This window comes from Lampetra planeri, chromosome 3 (genome assembly GCF_965212315.1).
Source record: "Lampetra planeri chromosome 3, kcLamPlan1.2.h2, whole genome shotgun sequence".
Classification (NCBI taxonomy): domain Eukaryota; kingdom Metazoa; phylum Chordata; class Hyperoartia; order Petromyzontiformes; family Petromyzontidae; genus Lampetra; species Lampetra planeri.
In genome coordinates, this window is record NC_136109.1 from 15,258,660 (window position 1) to 15,280,510 (window position 21,851).

At 42.9% G+C, this 21,851-nt stretch overlaps 1 protein-coding gene across 3 annotated transcripts in view; it reads right to left on the minus strand.

Annotated features, from left to right (window-relative positions):
• LOC144738619 (atrial natriuretic peptide receptor 1-like) overlaps window positions 1-11,507 on the minus strand; it is a 121,496-nt gene extending 109,989 nt beyond the window's left edge. For 2 of the 3 annotated variants that reach the window (XM_078621632.1, XM_078621636.1), the window contains exon 1: window positions 10,518-11,507. In XM_078621632.1, the coding sequence (XP_078477758.1) occupies window positions 10,518-11,238 (721 nt within the window). In that variant the 5' untranslated portion in view covers window positions 11,239-11,507. The remainder of the gene's footprint in view (window positions 1-10,517) is intronic. The other variant, XM_078621625.1, reaches the window with a different exon arrangement.
• Window positions 11,508-21,851: the final 10,344 nt, after the last annotated feature.

Sequence of the window (21,851 nt, forward strand, 5' to 3'; positions counted from 1 at the left end):
GTTTAGTGCTGGTGAGTAGACATGCGTTGGGGTGTGATGTACATGTACGATGTTTTCGTTTTAGTGTGTTGTGTGGAGTGCGTACAGCATGGCCAGTGTGTGTGCGAAGTGTGTGGCGTATGTGGCATGTGTGGCGTTATGGGTGTGTGTGCTGGGTGTGGAGTACACAAGGCTTGCTTTGTGAGGTGTGGATGGCGAGTTGTTGACTGTACAGAAAATGCGAGTGGTAATTAAATACGATTATTGCCTGACATATAAAGCATTAGCTGATCTCAGTGAGAGTTTTTTTTTCTTTTCTCCATAGCCTCCTTGAATTGCAATGCGCTTGATCCGTCAATGTTGCAATGCGTTAGCCTCTCCTCAGAAAAAATAAACTGATTGTCATGATCCTCTCATTCCAAACCACTCATTCCAAAACGAATCACTGCATTGTCATTAGAAAATTGGTTTCCCCTCAAGTGATTCGTTATTTGTAGAAGCATATATAGATCACTCTAGCGTCAGGCCTGGTGGGTTATGGTGGATCATCCAATTCAAATCACACATCATAAAGGGCAACCATGGTACATCAAGATTTAACGCGTTGACCCAGTGAAACAGCATGCCATGTCTCAACTCTCCTCAACCATTTTCATTTCAATTGCACAAGTTTACAATTAGGTCGACATAATGCTCTCCTGTGATGGTGCCTCCATGTTACAAATACTAAACTGCTGTGATTCCATTTCCAATGCAGAAAATTGAGCCAGAAAAGGGTTGAACTCAATATTATCTGGGCGACAGAGATGCTCTGTTTAGAGATTACTCTGTTTCATTTATTTCCACAAATCTGGTGAAGCTGTTTCTGGATTTCAATGATAATGGTCGTGGAATGCATTCCTATATCTTACTCTGGTTCACTTCCGGTTGACGGTCAATATTCTGAGACACCATTTGGGGGAAAGGGCGGTTGGGAGTGATGGAGCAATGGCCACATCTAACGTGAGTGTGGACTGATATCAGAATGGCCCTGGGCAGCCCCTTTACCAACAAGCTCTGACCAGCATGGTGAAGCAATGTCAAACAACTGTGATAATCAACAAAGTGTGGGGGAGGCCTTCATTCAGCAGTGGATTAATAGACGGCTGTAAACGATTATAATCGTTCAATTATTCATATTTATAATACCCTACGAAGAGCAACCACTCTCATAAAATATTTCGATGATGAGATTATAAACTGCATTTACATTTCCCTGCGTTGTGGAAATTGGAAGCTATCTGAAGCATGCACCATCTTCAAAACACTAGTTTCTATATTTATACTCTTTTTACCACTTCATAAGCATGGAATACAATGGAGCATATATTTCTAATGCGTTTCAAACATAAGAAAGGGTTTGTTGCTGGATTATGTTCTTTAAAAAAAATATTGTTTTACTTTTCCCATCTCAGATATCCAAGTTTACGTACTTACAATGTTTTAAACTTCCTTCGCATGGTTGTCTGCGTACGTGCGAAAGAAGTTCAACATACATACTGATTTGAAATTGGCAAATGTTCTAATAAATTGTACACATTTTTTATTAAACATTAAATCTCCATCGTTGCACCGCTATTTCTGTCAGGCCACTGAATGTATGATCACCCACACACTATGTAGCGAATACGGTAAATCAATTCAGGTGTATATTGGAACTTTGAGTGAGTTTGCATGGCATGTGAGGTGAAGTTTGTGAGTGAGGTACGTGTGCAGGTTGCGTTACTCAAATCATCAGAGCTGAAGGCATTCAGGGAAAGCTATTCCGGCTGGTAGGGCAAGCACACATTGCTAGGCTTCCTGACAGCTGCGTCCAATTCAAATATGCTTTTCACCAGCTATGTTCCAGTGAGTGACCATCGCCTTTATATATAACAACGATAATATTATTACTGATGAGCACTCCTCAATCGGTGAGCGTAGCAACTGCAAGCATGCCTAACTACAAACCTGTCGAAGACGGCGTTAGCCTGAAAATGTCGGTAAGCAGCACATGCCGATGCTTTTTTGCCGATTAATGGACCACTGCGCAAATCGCACCTGAAACGTGATTTTTTCCTTTGCATTCCTGTAGAGCATGAAACCAGGTTATTCATGAATGTGGAAAACAAATAAATTCTATGCTATTTGCCTGAGCGCTTCAACACATCCCATCTGCCCTTTGCTCTCCGGGCGACCATCTGTGCTGCTCAGCCGTAATTGCCTTCCATGCAGCTCCCACCTTCTGACAGGATGCCTCTGAAGCCAATTAAAACCCTAAAACACTGTGATTATATTGAGAGCTAAAATGCGACAAGAACACTGTCGTTATTGATAGGAAGAGTATTTTACGGGCATTGTGTTCATGCTTTTTGTGTAAGTACACTATGCGGTTACAGGGACAATGTCCCAGGAATGCGTGCGCAGTCAGTGGTCTTTGAATTTGAAAAAATGTAATTTTAAAATATGTGGTTTATATTATGGTATGTATATTTTCAGGCATTTTCTATTTTAAATTATGTATGTGTTTTTCTTATATACAAATGTACCGTGGAAAAATGTCAGTTGATTATTGCTATCGCCTTCCTTTCAGAATTGCTGTTTGTGAATTTCTTAATACCTCTCCTACCAAGACTAGAGATGTCTACGTGAAAGAATATGTCTTAGTGTCATATCGTGTCAGTATACAAATACGATCCCACCGAATATCACAGTGGTCAGAGCGTGGGGATTGTAATCGGAAGGTTCCCGAGTTCAAGTCAAAGGTTGACTCAGTTCTGAATCCCTCAGGCTTCAATGAAATACTGTTTTGTTAGATGTGGACAGTTGTTTTTTTTAATAATAACCAGGAGAGAACCCATTACTCTGCAACGGAAAATAAGAGACAGCTGTCATTTCCATACCAGTCTCACAATCATGTACTCAAAGCACTCAAGATAATCCAGGTGTGTACGGAATAAAATGACAATATAATATGTATTGTAAAGCTTTTTCATATTCTCTCAGAATTTCAAGAACATTCTGGCAAAATAATGAAATTAATAAGAGAAGAAATTGAAAAGTTGGAGTAATTTTTAATTAACAGCGTCAGTCTCCTGCATTCATTACTACCACCTCTTCAGTTTCGTTTTCTTATGGTGTCTTCTAAATGTCTTCTGTCGTTTAAATTCAATTCAATGTTTATGTGTTCCACAGAAAATCCCATTTATCAATTTACTCAGATGCTTTCAGTGGTAACGGCCCATAGCCACTAACAAGAGTTATTGTTGGGGTGGAGAGGAACCCAGCCAGCAGCCAGCCAGGAATCTCGAGGCATAGATGATTTTAATAGTCATATGATACACTTTCCCGTGCCTCAGGAATGTGGAATTTCAACATTCCAGAGCTGTAAACCCGCATATAAGTGCAAATCCATATGAGAGTGGAATTATTTTAAATGTAATTTAGAAAACAAAACACATTCCTGCGGAGGGAGCTGGTAGGAACGTTGGGTTACTCGGTCAATGGCCAGGGTCAACGGCGGCGTGATGTATTCCGCAAATATGCCCGACTGTGAGGGCGGGCACAAGCCGGCGTGAGTAGATTAAACGTTGAGTTTTATAAGGGCTGACCAGCCCCTCCCCACCCAGCCCCACCCCTCCCACCTTCCACCCAGCCCCACCCTCCCCACCCAGCCCCTCCCCACCATCCCCACCCAGCCCCACCCTCCCCACCCTCCCCACCCAGTCCCTCCCCACCCTCCCCTCCCCACCCAGCCCCTCCCTCCCCACCCAGCCCCTCCCTGCACGACGGACACAATAATCCCGTGGGCTGATGTAACCAGGAGGTTCCTACCAGTATAAAGGGCTACAGTATATACAAAGTACATACTGATAACTTGTATTGCCCTGTGCAGATTATTGGGCACGTTTTGTTATTTCGTATGCAAATGTTTTCACTCCAACATATTCGAGTTCTCAACCAGATCCAGTGTACATCTAAAAGACATTTGTCAGAAGGCAATGCCTCCTTCATTATAGTCCCTGCATCGTTGACAGACTATCTCTGAACTATATTTGTGCCACTTCCATGAGCAATTCTTTTCAGAACTAGAAAATCTAATTTCCTGAAGACAACTGTGAGCTCCTTCATGAATGCAGAACCCCTTCATATGTAATTTCCTTGTCCCCCATACTTCTAAATTATGGTACTGCCTCCCAGCACATGTTTCCTGCAACTAAAACATTTAGCAGAATTAGTTTAAACATATTAACCGTATTTATTAATTGGCTTTAGCCCTACTGTCATCAAAGCACCTTTTGACTAGAGAAGACACGATTTATATGATGGGGGGGGGGGGGTATCGCTGCGATATGAGTTTGATTGCCAGCCATGGCTAAGATCAGTAGCGAGAGATATATGAACAAGTCCTGGGCAACCCTTCTACACTTATCCACACTGACAAGCATGGTGAAGTATGGTTACCAAAAAAAAAACACAACCAAGAACAAACATGGTCGTCATACAGATGTTATTTGACAAACCGCTGTATATCATGTATTCATTATACTGGTAGGAACGAAGTGAACCAGCCTACAATAGATTATATCGTCCGTCCGTCCGATGTCCGATTAGGTGTAGCAACATCGCCCCCTACTGCAAACACTTGGCAGGACCCTACAAAAACCTTTAGACTCAGGCTTTCCTGGCTAAACAAGTGTAACATTCCCTTATAATTCCCTGAAATAGTTTTTAATTAAAACATTTAAATAAAAAATTATCTCACAGCGGCCTAAAGCCTACAGCTAGGCCTAAAGCCTAGAACTAGGCCTCAAACTCTCCCTTCGTATCGTACCCCCGCCATTTCATTTTATTATAGCCATTCATTTGATCGTTCCTACCAGCCCACCCCGCAGGGACCTGTTTTACAATTGTAGGATACATTCTCCTGCATGAAACACCATTTATTTGGGCTTTCCTTGAAAATTTCTATTTTTATTTTAATAGACTCTAACATGTTCTAAAAATAAAATAAACATTTCCATTCTGTTCCACCGTGTTTGTAATATACAATGTGTGATGTTAGGAACAAATAGACAAAATACAACTGTACTATGTTTATTTTTATTTTATTTTTTCTGTCTACGTTGCTTTACCGAAAGACCCAAAGAATATGTACTATGTTTAACATTATATTTATGTTATAAAAATCAAATGTCTAAACTGTTTCACACTGAAACTCATCTCTTGATTACAGACTGAAGCTACTGGTAGAAATTATATCTGTCTATGACAGGAGGTTACCCACAGGCCAACTACGTTTCAATTCCCGTAAAGTGATACTCATTTATCAACCCCCACCGAGATTTGAATTTGCAAACTTGAGATTGTAAGTTGAGCACTTTAACCACAAACCACTACTTTATATTAAGCATTTAAATTATCAGCAGAGACCTTGTGGGACACGGATCGTGGCTGCTGACGCCTTCACTTAAGGTGAACAGGCAAACTTCTCTGAGTGTTTTTTAGTTATTCCTAATTTCACCAATCAGCTCCATTTATTTTTATTTTTATATCTACGTGACTTTACCGAAAGAACCAAAGAATATGAATTCCTGCAGTCATGAAAGTTTTCAGTAAAACATGTAGCTCCATTTTATATTAGAAATTAACCAATCATCTCTATTTTGGTAACAAAAGGTTACAATTAAACGGATATTATATATACATATAGAACAAATATATTTTGCGGTGCTTTTTTTGCACAATGCCCACGACCACAGCCATATCCAGTCGCCGTCCATTCACCGCAATGGATGTATGACACATGAAGTGCAATCCCCACTCTCTCTCTTCACTTTGTCCCAACACGCCCTGCTGTGCAGTCTCTGGTATTCACTCAGTATCTATTGCCCCGTGACTCGCAGATGGCAGTGAGGCGAATATCGTCGAGTTGTTTGTGGTCTCTCTAAAACGTGTTTTGCCCACTCTCCAAGTAAGGACACGCCATTTTGAAAAAAGCAACTGGTATTTTTACAATGTGGTATTTTTTGGGATATTTTTTGCGTATGTTTTATCCTAATCCTTCGAGCACATGTGATTCTCAAGTTACAAGCGAAACAACCGGCAAATAATATTTAAAGCAGATGGTTAAGTAAAGCAATCGTATATAACTGATAACATACAACCAATTGTATGTTATTGTTATTGATATCAATGATATCGAATGCTTAGGTTTGGTTACAGGCTATAGGAGGAGCACAGGCGTTTAAACCTCCCAATATGAGCTTTATATCTTGCCAGCACAAAACATCACATTCATCTAGTTGGGAAATTACGGGGAGGGGCAGGATGGGGGTTAATAAGGAGAAAGAGGAAATGTCTAAATCAGCATGACTTTAGTAATTGACTACTAACTATGAATCATTCACAAAGGTTTTCCCTGTGCGTTTTTCAGTTGCACCATTTGATGCAACACACAGTTGGTGGAATTGCTATCGTGAGTTAGAATTTTGCCCAGGATCAGCCCATCATGCTGCTGGGGACAGTAAAGTGGATACACACACCTGGCTGCACCACTTGATGGGATGTTACTGATGGTAACAGTAATTGTTCTTTGGGGTGGTGTGGTAGTGCAGTAGTTAGCACATGGATTAGAGCTCAGGTCGCGGCCTCGACTGACATAATTGGTAAATGATATGTGCCAGTCCTGGTTCTCGCCAACCCGCACTGACCAATAGTGGTCAAATAACCCCCATAACAGCTTGCGTGAGTGGCCTTCATCCATAACCAACAAGTGTAAAGGGGCCTTCGATTGACAAACGTATGGTCATCATTATTACAGTGTATATATTGAGAAAATAATGTTCTCTTTAAATATCCAGCTTAACAATGCATGATGATGATTTTCAATGGTATTTTAAAAAAATACCTTATCCATGAGTTTGAAATTTTACAAAATGTAATTTAATGACTAGATGACATGGTGAAAGTGCACCACAGAGATGTCAATGATGGAACTTCTAGACATTATAGATTGCTATTGTAATTGCAATGTCTCACTGCGATGATATATAAACCTCTTCAATGGCAACACATCACTTTGTACAGCCCTTCTACATCAAATTAATAACCATTTTAATATCATCTTTGAATAAATGCACGTAAGTCTTCAAGCTGAGACACTAAACTAAGGTGTTGTATGCTCTATTCCGTAGATTCCACTGTGATTATCTAGCGACACTCATCATTAGGAGCAAAATTCACGTCTGTAAAAGACATGCCACTATACTCAAACCCGCAGGTCGGTACCAAATTTACATTCCAGTAACAGTGACTAACATTAGGATGAAGTCAATGCTCTCATACAATAACGACAATGTTTCAGCCTCTGTCATCGCCAATGCTGGCTGAAAGGCTCTCCACGCTATGTCGGCTATGGAGTTGTTTGTCCATATTTCACCACACCGGACAATGCTGGTTGAAGGGGGAGACTCACGTCAGGTAAAGATACAATTTGCCACGGATGTTAGCCGTGGCAGGGAATCGGGTTAATCGAGCAGTGTGCCCACCACTGATTATAGTAAATATGGGTGCCGATCCACCAATTTTCAATATAATTCACAAAAAAACTCAACACGTATCAAAAATATATAATGTGACATTTAAAGCAATGGCCCCTGTTCATAGCACATATAACCACGCATGTTCACATGCATATTCAATGTAATTAAGCCCGTTTTAAATTGCGTATGAAAATTATTATATTGTACTATGCTTGCCTCATTGCCATGACAGTACACTGCCTATTATCTTTTTTTAATCGTGTTTTGGGGCGAGGATGTTTCTACGCTTGAACTAAAAAGCTATCGTTGCTCAACCATGCAGTTACAGCAGAGAGGAACTCATCTCTGATTGTCCATGGCGATGTGGGGGACGATCATTGCAGATTCAATTATTTGCGAAGTAACTCCACTTATCCGCAGATTCCAGAGAGTACGAAACACGGATAAACACGGATCATCGGAAGAAGTATTTCCCTATAGCTAGATGAGGCATGCTTTCAGACATGTGGATAGAATGGAACTATACCTTGTGATGAGGATTGTGGCTATGGTGTGTAGTCAAACGTATGCAAGATAAATAAATACGTGATTGGATGATTTATTTTGGTAATTACAACACAAACCAATTTCTGAAAAAAAACATGGTCTAATTCTACAACGTGCCCGTGCGCATGTTAAGCAACTAATTCGCTGTATTCAACTTTGTTCCAGTGCTCGGCGTTCTGCACGATGTTAGTGAGCGCGCTTCGTCTGTTATAATCGCCATCCGTCGGGGAGTCGCTTTACGACCCGTGGATGGAGCCGTACGCAGAGAAGTGCAGAAGAATCCTCAGCCCCAATGTATCGTGGCACTCCTAGACCCAGTGGCGCAGTGGTGCGCGCATTGAAACGGGAAATTTGAGTTCAATTCCTGGCGACGACTAACATCAGTGGCAAGTGAAATCTGAACCTGTCCTGGGCACCCTTTACTAACCCACACTATTCACAATAGGTGATGTATGGTCAAACAATCCCCACGACCGACATGGCATGGGGGAGGATTTCATCCAGCAGTAGATTGAAAAAGGGCCGTACATTTGCATGATTATCATTAGGAGCGTATTATTATGCTTACATGTGAATGGACGCCGAGCGAAATAGAAAATGTTGCATTGTAATGCAGCTTCTTCATTCCTTCAGCACAGGAGTTCGATGTCTATTAGTTTGACTTATTCCTTGGTTCGTGCCACAACCTTCCTCGCGAAAAGATATAAGCGACGTTCTCCAGTGGCCGCAGTTGGCCCACGCATTGTCACTCACGTGAACGTGACGTTCCCACCACCTCGCAGCTTCTCGCTACATGTGGCTAATCCGCATCGAGGCACCATGATTCAACGATTACCTGCTCACGTAATTACAAGAACATGTTTTGCATTTCTATGGGCTAAATGATCTATTACGGTAATTTTCCGCATTTATATGTTACAAAGTGAGAAAACAAATGCTGTTATTCAGTGTATAATTGCCATTTTATACAATACTAGCATTATCGGGTTCGGAGAACGGGGGCGCAGTATAGCTACGCACTCACCTAAAGAACCTAGAAACCTGAGTTGGATTCCCGGCCATGGGCTACAAAAGTGGCGGCCCCCCTTAACCCCTTTCACCAATCAGTGAGCAGGGAGGTGAAGTAAGGTCAACAACCCCCATCACCATCACGCCATGGAGCGACCTTCATCCAGCAGTGGATTGGAATGGAAAAAAGCAGAATTCCACAGGGGAACGATGGCGCAGTGGTTGGCAACACTGCGCAATGAACAATGAACGCAGCGAGTCTAAGTTTAATACCGGGCCACGCCTAACATCAGTGACAACGGGTACAGTATGTGGATTGTTCTTGTACCCCCCCTGCCCCTCCACCGATCAGCGTGGCGAAGCACTTTATAGTCAAACAATCTCCATAGTGAAGCAATCCCCATGGTCCGTACGGCAGAGGAGGCCTTCTTCCAGTGGTTTGAGTGCCATGCGGCTGAAGATGATAATTAGCCTATTTTGCAGGGTGCGCTTTGCATGTGTAAGAACTGGGCCCACTGTGAAAATGTAAAAGGATGAACGCGCTCGCCAATTCAGCCGTTGTGTACGGAGCCGAGGATCTGTTCTGCCGCAAAAGGCGAGTAAATGATGCGGGTAATTACCAGGCACTAAACGTGCGCTGCTGTGTGATGTAAATTGGAAGCTAAATATCCCCGTGACTTAATTACAAAGAGGAAATCTCCGTGTGCTCATGTCAAGGACCAAATCGCTACCTGTTTATAACCATAACTAAAATGTTCAACTGTTAACACGTGGCACAAGGCTACGTGTGGTTCACTGAATTTCAATATTATGGGTTATCCGGTTTAACAAAAAATTATAGTAGGTATGCGCACGCGAAGACACACGGGGTGGGTGTACACAGCACTGAAGAATCTGCAATGGTGTTTAATATTCGCAAAATGAACAAGTTGTTAGTTGCGTGCAGTTGGATGCGTGAATAATACAATGTGTGTGTACAACAATTTGGTGATACTGCATTGGCAGTGGTCCATAAGCAAAGTTAACAATAAACTCAACACATTCGTCAACAACACTCACTGCCTTATATATATAAAACAGAATCGGCGACGTTTCAGGCAATCGCCCTTCTCCATGTGTTTTGTTGAGGGTTTTTTTTATTCTTACGGAACCTGGATATTATAAATCGTCCAAGGAGCGGTGACCTGAGTTCAATTGCGGGTCAAGGCCAACATCAGTGGCGAGTGTTTTCTAAACCTTCACAAACCCGCCCTGACCAGCAATGAAGTATGGTCAATCAACCCCCCCCCCCCCTTAACCGACGCGGGTGGCCTTGATTCAGCAGCTGCCAGACGGGGGGGGGGGGGGTCTGACACTTACGATTACGAGTATTAAACAACGTAACATGTGACCCTGCCAATCACAGAAATAAATCACTCTTACTGCGGCCCTTCTTCTTGACCTCCTGGAGGATCTTGTGGCGGTCCACGCCCTCGCTCTCCTTGAAGGGAAAGTGCTCGACGGTGATGTTCTCCAACTTGGTGAGCTCCTGGTAGATGCCCTCGGTGGCGAAGAAGCAGGGCCGGTCATCCGTCTTCTCGTCGTTGAACAGCAGCATGGCCCTCCGCGTCCAATTGAAGTGCGCGTGCAATCGGCGCACGTAGCCGCCGAGTTTGCCGTGCGACGGCCCCGCGCGGGTCACCAGCGCGTACGCTCCCCCTTCCTTGGTGTCGAACCCCGACGCCGTGGCCCCGGCGGTCAGCAAGGGCACCTTCCAGTGCGTCGTGAACCGCGCCACGGGAGCCGCCGGGTAGACGCAGCCGGGCCCCAGGAACACCGCGGGGTTGTGCTCCAACTTGAGGTCGACGGCGGCGAGGGGCGCCGCCGACTCGGAGCATTGGCCGTGCGCATCTTCGCTGTTGCCGTACACGGGACGCAGACGCAACGCGGGCGTGAACGCCTCGGCAGCGCCGTTGACCCGCTCGATGGCGAGCTGGATTGCGGGTCCCACCCGTCGCCAGGCCCACGCGTAGCGGGTGTTGTTGAGCGGCAGCAGCACGGCCAGGGTGACGTTGACGGGCTGCTGCGTGTCGAGCTGCCTCGCGGAGCCGACGCCGCCGGCGAGCAGCAGGAGGATGAGACACGGCGCGCGGAGAGGGGCCATGGCACCACCACCACCACCACCCAACGTCTGGGGTGGAGAACGTCTTCCCCTCGATAACGCGGCGCACCGTTGGATGTCGCTCCTCTCTGTGTGTGTGTGTGGTGCTGAGCAAAAGTCGTCTGTCAGTCGCTATCGGCTGCAGGGCGCAGCGCCCGCCGTTCGTTCAAAGGAAGCTCCCGGCAACCACCACCCGACCGCGCCGATGGGTGCGGGATTTAGGGATGAGGCTGAAAGAGGGGGAGGAGGTGGTGGTGCTGGTGGGGGGGGGGCCCAGATTGCGGGCGGGCAAGGAGTGGGGGGGGTATTTATCGACACGCAAGACTGTTTAAAATATACCCTCCAGGTCAGCCTTCAGTGCCCCTGCAATGGGGCTCGCACTTAATCAGATGCGCTCTTTTGCGCACGTTCTGAGAGCAGCCACGCGTGGCCTGCAGCTCCCGCCCCCACGTCCGTCCCTCTCCAAGCAAGCAGCGGCTCAGCTTCCTCCCCCCCTCCCAACCTCTCCTCCACACCCCCCCCGGACGCATTTGCATTCAGTGCGTCCCGCCGAGCCGAAATAGGTAAACAGTGGTGGTCTGCGGGGTGCGGTGGCTGGCCCGGACTACCACCTCCCCCCCTTTCGTCTCCGGTCTCGCAGCGCTTCGAGCTCCACCGTTGGAGTCGGCGGTTCACGCCGCCTCGCTAAAGAAAGCGCAAAACGCTGCTGCGCTGTTGTGATGGGCACGGTGCAAATTAGTGAACAAATGAAATAAATAATCCCGACATCCACCATACCGATACGTGCGCGTGCGCGCATCGTTGCGCGTGTTGCGTGCACGTGCCACGGGTAAGGTGGGTCTGATGCGACGATGTTGTATATTGTGGGGGAAAAAAATCAGCAGTCACGTAGCACGATTTTGTAACACGCAGTCTGTGTGTGTGTCTCTTCCGCCTAACGCTCTTGGAAGCTAATTGGGACTTCTGGCTGCGATGAGCCGAGACATCTTTGCGGGCGCCAAACTGCGGAAAGACATTACCCATACGTATAGAACATTGCTAACGCAACGCACGCGTTGCGCTCGAGAACGTGTTTAATGAAGCGTGGAAGGCTCTGCATCATTCTCAAATCACACAAAAAAAATGGAAAAGTTATACGGTGTATGAAAACAACGACGAAAATACATTCGTGACCGGATTTCATAAAACACACGCTGATCTCTCTCCACACGGCCAATTGCAATTGTTTTCGAAGGGCGCCATCATTTGAAACACATTGCAGAGATAATTAAATGTACGTAATGAAATGTAACATTTTAGATTTGTGTCAACATATGCGTTGTCCTTATCTCAGCCTCCCGACATGTTCCCCTACTATATCTGCAATGCATACAGATACTATTGTACGTTCAATCTATGTCCTTTGCATCACATTTCACTTTCTGGGGTGTACGTACGCCGATCAGCATGGCTATACATGTGTTCTTTACAACCTTGGATTCTGCTCATTCTACTATTGAGCCAGAGGTGTGAGGTTTTCTCAATCGGATAACAGTCTCTTATAGGCCGTCCATAAATGACGTCACGCGATTTTGGACGATTTTGGACGATTTTTGACCCCCCCCCCCTTCGTCACACGGCGTCACAAAAAGTCAGACCCCCCCCCCTCAAATATGACGTCACAAAGCTCTGCCCCCCCCCCAAAAAAAAGCATGCTTCAAATCGCTTTAAACTATTGTAGTGCATATTAAATGTGGCGCTGCACTCTGATGTTGTAGGAGAAAACATTTATTAAAAAGTATATTTAATTAAGTAGAACGTGTTGTCTATATTTATTTAAAGTTGCGCATTTTGATGTGACGGCACATTTCTCAAACCCCCCCCCCCTCGTCACACATCGTCACAAATGTCTGACCCCCCCCCCCCCTAGGTGCGTGACGTCATTTATGGAGGCCCCTTAACTCGCCAAGTGGTGTTCTGCACAAGCTGGTACTCATTTCACTAACTGCAGATTGAACTCTGATATGTGGGTGGTGTTTACTCTGCAACATAGTTTAACACACGAGCTTACAACTGAGAGCTTGTATACCGTATTGAACAACGCATAGCATGTACCGTCTGGTCAGTACATATACACTATACAGTACATTACATGTGTGAAAATACAATATATCAATGAACATATACACAACGCATACTCTCATAAAATGCACCACGCACTCTTGGGCAATGAAATGCTAATTCTGATGAGACCCAGACGGTCGAAACCAGTTTACAGTTTGAGAGATCGTGCAGTGAATTAGAGCAATACGCTCTGAAACTGACCACCTGAGTTAGATTCTTGACCGTGGCCCCCCCTTTCACGAACACACAAGTGCCAGCGTAGTGAAGTATGGTCAATCAATCCATTTGACTGACAGGGCGTGGGGAGATCTTTATCCAGCAGTGGAATGACAAAGGATTATCCTATATAAGGAAAGCGATGGTCCAGTGGGTCGCGCACTGTGCTCCAAGTCCACCCACCAGCGTTCGATTCCTGGCCACGACTATCATCAGTGGTGAGTAATATCTGAACACATGCTATACCACCTGCTTCACCAGCCCGCATTGGCCAGGGTGGTAAAGTATGGTAAAAAAAAACATGACCGACACGGTGGGAGGAATTGACCAAATTATTTAAATAATATTTAGAAACAGATTGAAATTACTATTTTCATTTAAAGCTTTCGTGACTGCAGGGATTCATATTCTTGGTTCTTTCGGTAACGTCACGTAGAAGGGAACTGCAACACAAGCAATCATCATCAGGTGTGAAATCCACAGCAAGAAAATTTCCCTTCTACGTGACTTTACCGAAAAAACCAAGAATATTACTATTTTCATATATGACAATATGCCTTGGAACTACATAATGTATTATTACTATTATCATTGTGGAGGTACAGTACGTAAGTGAAAATATTTATGCCATGGCCTCCTAAAATGATGTATAGTGTATGTGTGTATGATGCATCACATTGAGGAGACTATGACTGCCTGTTGAATGTGGTGTGAAGACATTTCTCTATCCATTTGCCTTTTGTGATCGCTCCATGCATGCGGTTGCGTCTGGCATTCTCCCCACATTCGGGTATTGGACCACAACCACATGCGATCCAATCTCGTCTGGTATTCACCCTGGGCAATTGCTGCTCTTCCTCGCCGTATAAAACCCCTGGGTAAATATCGGGGGGTGAACGAAACTCGATTTGGGAAAAAAATACTCTCTGGTTTTTCCTGCCGCATGGATCCAATGATACGTGTTTGACATCGTATAGGTTTAAACATTGTTTTGTAACTCAGACAAAAACATCGCAAAATTTACGTATTATCTTCTTGGTTTTTTCGGTAAAGTCACATAGAAGGGAAGTAATAAAATAATAAAAATAAAACATAATAAAACAATTCTCACGACGTTTCGGCCACAACGCAAGCAGCCGTCTTCAGGTGAAGAATTACTTCCCTTCTACGTGACTTTACCGAAAAAACCAAGAAGATGAATTCCTGCAGTCACGAAAGCTTTAAATCGAAATTTATGTATTATGTTTTAAATACGAACAATAATATGTAAATGTGCCTACTCACAATACAAATCGACAGGAAATACTTTTTAAAGGTCATTTTCTTGGCATTTGCCTGCTGAGATCAAATGCATCAAAGCAAATACAGAGCGAAAGCAGTGATTTCCAATGGTAAATATATAGCGGTGGCCAAACAAAACGAAGGGATTGTGTCCTCGCCCAGCAGTTGCTGCACTTAATTGTCTCAATGTGTGGCCCAGCTTAAAAGAAAATTGTAGGAGCTCGGGTGTCAGGAAATTCATTGATCTACACAATCGTGCAAAAAAAATTACGGTCATTTTTCAAAGCACATTGTAGGCCGTGTTCCAGCCTAGTAAGCCACTGAATCACTTATCTGATAGATATGCAACTTTTGAAATTGTCTGTAGAGCAAAAAAACCAGGCCTTTCAGTGCAATATGAAATTATAGTGGGGTTAAGTGGAAAAGCAGCGGCTCTTGCAATGACGTTGCAGCCTAATTTACATAAGCCAATGGAATTTTCACCCCATTGCTACAAGCTAACTCAGCGGAAGACCGGCCCAGTTTAATCTTTTCCATCCACAATGACGCACGTGGAAATTCGCTGATTTAGATATTGCCTACATGTATTAATTAGTTAACCCGGGACCATCATGAGTGAAATCCACGATATTAAAACTCTAACAGTGTGACAATTTAAAGACAGTTTAAAACTAACACTATTAATTCTGACTTAAAACTTTCGTGACTGCATGCATTCATATTCTATGGTTCTTCCTGATGACGACCGCTTGTGTTGCGATCAAAACGTCGTGATATTTGTATTATTTTTAATTCACTTTTTTTGTTATTATTTTTTCTATCTACGTGAACCATAGAATATAAGACTATTAATGAAAACTTTACAAAACAATAGTAAATCGTACCTGTACGACTATACATGCCACGGAGATAGAAATCGGAGAACTCAACACAAAAGTGGTTTAAGATGTCATAAACAATGAGATATTGTAAGTAGTAAAAATGAATTTCGATTTAAAACTTTCGTGACTGCAGGGATTCATATTCTTGGATCTTTCGGTAAAGTCACGTAGAAGGAAAATAATAAAATAATAAAAAATTAAACATAAAATTCTCACGACGTTTCGGCCATAACACAAGCAGCCGTCCTCAGGTGAAGAACAGAGCTGTCGGAAAGACAGCGTTCTAATGAACACTGCTAAGCTTGGCAGCGTATTTTAAGCTGGGTGGGAGTAAAAAGGAAGTTGATTAATCACAAATTATATGTACCTCTTGGGAGAAAACTATGGAATCGGAATGCATGATATGACCAGAATCATAAAACTAGTGGATGACTCTCATAAATCTCCTTAGATGAGGATTGTAATGTCCAGATGTCACATCTGAAGAACTACTTACTACCCTTTGCGATATGAGAAAATACAAAGCTAACAGAACAGATGGAATCACTGGATATTACCTGATAAGCCAGACTGGCTGTTAACATAAAATGTGCAAATTAATTTACTAAATGTTTACGTAAATAATAGATATATACATCGTTAAATGTTTCAATCGTCCTGTTTAAATGTGAGATAAAACTGATTAAAAAAAATATTACATTAACATCATATCAAACATATATAGATGGTTCAAACGGGCCATAAGGAAATTAATCACGCACGTTTTAAAAAACCAACCAAGAAAGTGGATTAGCTGCACTTCGGAAAACATTTCCACAATTGTCTACGTACTGGTAATACAGTCCGGGACTTTAATGTATTGTTAAAGAACAAAATTAGATTCCATGCAAATGAAGAAGTTATACAAGCTCTCAAAAACCTTAACCATAAATAATATATATGAATAATACACATTTGCAAAACTATTCACATTTCAGGAACATGAGGAACATTGGGTATTGAGACTGCATGAAATAGGCAAGATACAAATTAGAAATTTGAGTCACATAAGGAGATACGCTCTCACCAAGGCTATGCACATCAGCTTTAGAATATAGTATTAAATACATAAAGGCACACACACACCAAGGAGAGAGCATGAGCTAGCTCAGATTTTCTGAAAACCAAGTCGTGGAAGGCGAATTAGCTTGTCATTTAAATGTCAAGCAAGGACGCATGGTCTCCTACCCCCTGGTATACATCATCGCCCAACTGAGAGATATTATGCAGCGTTGCCTCAATGCTACTCATCAACCACACGCCCCCCCCCACCCCCTTGCCTCACCTCATCACCTACCTCCACCCTCCTGTGCCATTAAGTCAGGTAGCCCCTAGCATCCTGGACGTCCCAATTACAGATCTCATTTGGGACCCAAACATCGCACCTCCTGGCTTTGACATCCCTCGAAGACACTGGTGTGCCATCAACCGCATCAAAACATCAATAGGCCGATGGACACATCCCCTTCATGAATTGAAAATGAAAGGCAAAAGCCAGAGTACAACTGTGGCCATGAAACCTTACGATGGACCACATTGTAAACCGCTGTAATCTGTGCTTGTTCAACAAAGGTATAGCAAGGCTACACAAACTGTCTTCCGAATCTCTTTAGTGGCTAGCAGACCTCACCATTCGAATTTAGCTCCGGAACATTTCCATACACAATAACAAGATAACCCCTACTTATAAAAGATGTAAGTTGGTGGTTCTGGCAATCATGCCAAACAAGAGGAGCATCCAGAGTGGTAATGGCAACCACATACTGAAAGACAAATAGCCACACCTCAGTGTTCTTCCAACAACCATCACACTGACATGAGCGCTGCTGTTATGAGAACCCATATCCTAAATTTAGGAGTGAGGGCTGGGTAACAGGAATATTATTTGTACCAAGACAATGTAAACGGAAGTCCTCGGATCAACATCCAGATGTGAATGAACCTCTCATGGAAATTCACGAAGGTAATGTTAAAAAAACGAAATAAAGAAAAAATAAAGATGAGCGAAATAAAGCTCATGTACAACAAGTTAGCTAATAATGGAAATATCTGTCCCAGGAACACAACTCGAAAACACAGCTTTATACCAATATATAACTATTGAAATTGGACCGAAATCCAAATGATGAAATATATTTATGTTAAAATAATTTTGCACCATACGTAGTCAACCGTGCTAATTGGAGGTACGTAATAAAAAGGCCATCGAGAGCATATTGGGTTGCTTTTGGAAAGCTGAACTTTATAATGAAAAACAACTTACCATGTGCCTCAAGAAGAACGTTTTTAATCAATGTGTAATACCTATAATGACATGGATCATAAACTTGGATGTTAATTCATACAATCTAGAAAAAAACATGAAAAATACACAAATAAGCATGGAGAGATGCATTCTTGGAATTACATTGACAGACAACGGTCAACCCATTAATTATAGAACAAACAGGTTAATAAAGACCTGTTAAGAAAAGTAGTAAGACCTATTTGAACCATCTATATGGTGGGACGATGGTCTAGGATAATGACGGAGTGGCAGGGATGGAATACATCCATGAGGATGTCCAGTGAGGGGATGGAGCGATGGAATCAGCTTGTATGCATGTGCTTGATGGATTGTTATATCAGTGCAGCGTGAGAGATGGCAAACACTTATGGAGGCCTTCATCTGGCAGTGGACTAACAATAGTTAATAACGATGATTGTGATAATGAATTGCCATATGACACCGGATTGTATAAACCCTCTACCAAGCAGGTAAGGTAAGAATGCTGTTGTGGGGTCTATAAAACAGTGTGGACTCAATATGGCAATGTACCACAACACAGGTTGAAATACGGAGCAGCATCGAGCATTTATAGGGATTCTCATGATAATTAAGAATGCAAAGTGCCTTCTCACATTTATACCAGTGGATAAGGAGATCATTTAGGTCGGAATGAGAATTCGGCATTGCGATTTCACAACAGTTGCAACCTATGTGTGTTACTATTGAGAATATCTTGAATATTACTCATTGTGTCTTGAATATAACTCTCAAGCATGATGTTTTGATTTTAGAACACAAGTGTACAGGTAAGCACTAAAAATAATTAGCAGTGACATGTGCTAGGCCAGAATAGGATAAACACGAGAGAGATCATTAAATTAAGATTGCTTGAATTTTGCCATGGTATTTCCGTTGGAACTTTAATGCCCAGTTGTAATATAAATAGCCGCATAAAATGATATACATATCACCAGTAAGTAAGACTGAGACGTTGATAAGTTATGAAGCCTTCTTGGTCTTGATATCATCTCTATTAACTTCATTGGTTTATCCAGCACTTACCTTCCTTATACACAACGGGCAGTCTAGTGATGGGTACATAAGTGCCTCCTGTCACTTTCAAACACTTGATGGAAACACTTACAAGTGGAACAATGAAAAATCTCATGACCTGTCCACCTTTGAACATTGTCTGAATCTGACGCACGAGGTCTACGTGGTCGAACATCTCGGGGCTCTCTGGCAGGCCTCGCTGGCCGTCTCAAGGAAGGTGCCGCTCCCCTTTTGGTGAACTGTTACTGGCTAAACAAGTCGTAGGCTTTCGCCACCAATATTATTAATGAAAAAATGCATTTAAACAAAACGTGCCAATTAGTGACTACTTCAGCACACCAGTGTGATATAGAGTAAACCCACAACAGTTACAATACAATTATTATGAATATTTTTATGTTGCTTTGTTGATCATTCTATCCCGTTGTATAATCTGCACATCACTCTCTCTTCTTTTTTATATTTCTATTTCTTTCCTCTTCTCTTTTCTGCCTAAGATCACAACTTGGTTCTCTTTTACATCCATTTGTCTGAATCAGACATGGCAATCCTCTGTATCTTGGATCTGCTTTTACATGTTTGCTTTTATGAAAATATTAACACAATCATAAATAAAATGTTTGATTACATGTATAGTTTGTTCAAGCATTTCTAATGCACAAACATGGACACTGAGAGACACACTTCTGTGTTCTTAATTTTTTTTTACATCTATACGTTTAATATCAGAGCATGTCGGATTCGAATAATTAGTCGCAACTCTATAAATATTGATTAAAATTGTTGGTTGCAACGAACGATGCGACTGCATATCACTTAACGCAACGGTTCTCAAATTCCATCATCTCATCCACAAAAACCTCCATTCAAACATTTCATTATCATCTTGATTTGAAGCTTTCGTGACTGCAGGAATCCATACTCTTTGGTTCTTTCAGTAAAGTCACGTAGGTAGAAAAATAATAGATCACGACGTTTCGATCGCAACACAAGCAATCGTCATCAGGTGGAACAACCACAGCAAGAAAAAACTGCTGAAGGCCCCTACTTCAGAAGTTTTCCCCACCTGATGATGATTGCGTGTGTTGCAATCGAAACGTCGTGATTTATTTTATTTTATACCTGCGTGACTTTACCGAAAGAACCAAAGAGAATGGATCCCTGCAGTCACGAAAACTTCAAACCTGTAGAAACATTCACGGATAACTGGGTCACGGATCAACGGAATTTGTACGAGCTTCGGTGTTGCCTTTGGCGCTATCTCACTACCACAGCCGTGCACACAGGAAGAGTTACCGCATACACGGGAAGCGCAATCCCCACGCTCCAGCGTCGCCTTGTCTAAACACACATTCCGGTATTTGCCCAAGATCTAATTCTATGTGCCTAAAAAAGATGACAGAGAAGTGATTGTCAAGGAGCTGTTCTCTCCATTACTGTCCATAATTCTCCTGCGCTCCATGTCAAGTCACGCCCTCTCAAAAAACTAAACTTTAATTTTATGAACAGGAATATATTTCGCATATGTTGGTATATTGCTCATCCTTGTACTCCTCGTGCTTTTGGAGTTTTAAATCAGATGAATACAAATATATCTCGAATTAAGATGGCGATGACAAGTTACTTAATAGCCATGGAATAGTGGTGCAGTTGCAAGAATGCTGGACCCACGATCACCAGCGTTAGTCAAATAGCTCCATGGAAAGTGAAGAGTTGCTGGAGAGACTGGGTCCCGGCATGGGGATGTGGCATTTCCACCGAGGGCCATCAATGGAGATGGATTCTAAAAATGTATGCTCATAACCAGCAAGACACTTTGGGGCCGTCCATAAATGACGTCACGCGATTTTGGACGATTTTTGACCCCCCCCCCCCTTCGTCACACGGCGTCACAAAAACTGAGACCCCCCCCTCAAATATGACGTCACAAAGATCTGCCCCCCCCCCCAAAAAAAAAACATGCTTCAAATCGCTTTAAACTATTGTGATTGTAGTGCGTATAAATGTGGCGCTGCACTCTGATATTGTAGGAGAAAACATTTATCAAAATGTCTATGTAATTAAGTAGAACGTGTTGTCTATATTTATTTAAAGTTGCGCATGTTGATGTGACGTCACATTTCTCAACCCCCCCCCCCTTCGTCACACATCGTCACAAATGTCTGACCCCCCCCCCCCAGGTGCGTGACGTCATTTATGGACGGCCCCTTTGACGTAATTGCAAGTGGCTATATGTATATATAAAAAAATATCCCCCGTTAACCTATCTTCCTCTCAGACACAGTCGTAGCTTGTTTTGGGCACATTCTCATCGCTAAATGGAATCGTACGACGATTCCCAAACTCAAGTCATCGCGACCGACCACGCTCCGTCTTTCCGCGTTCACCAATTTACTCCCCGTTCATTCCACGCTGCACGCGACCGACGATTGTTAAACGCGTCATCCGTGTCACGCGGACCACGTGTACCATGAGCACGTGCAACACATGTACACCAACGCACAATGAGATCTCAATCTTAATTTGAATCGGCTCTATTTACGCATTAATACGGCTTTTTATAAAGACATTGTACAATTGTTAAATCAGGAACTGGGGCGTGTTTTTTTACATGGGTGTAGTTCTCAAGCTATTGGATTTGCAGGTTTATGTGTTACGTTACGAATAGATTTAATTGCCAAATCACCATTTTCTAGTAAACCTTGACACCGTCATAGAAGTACCGTAATCATGCCTATTATGACTTGACCCCTCAATATTAAAGAATATCGCTA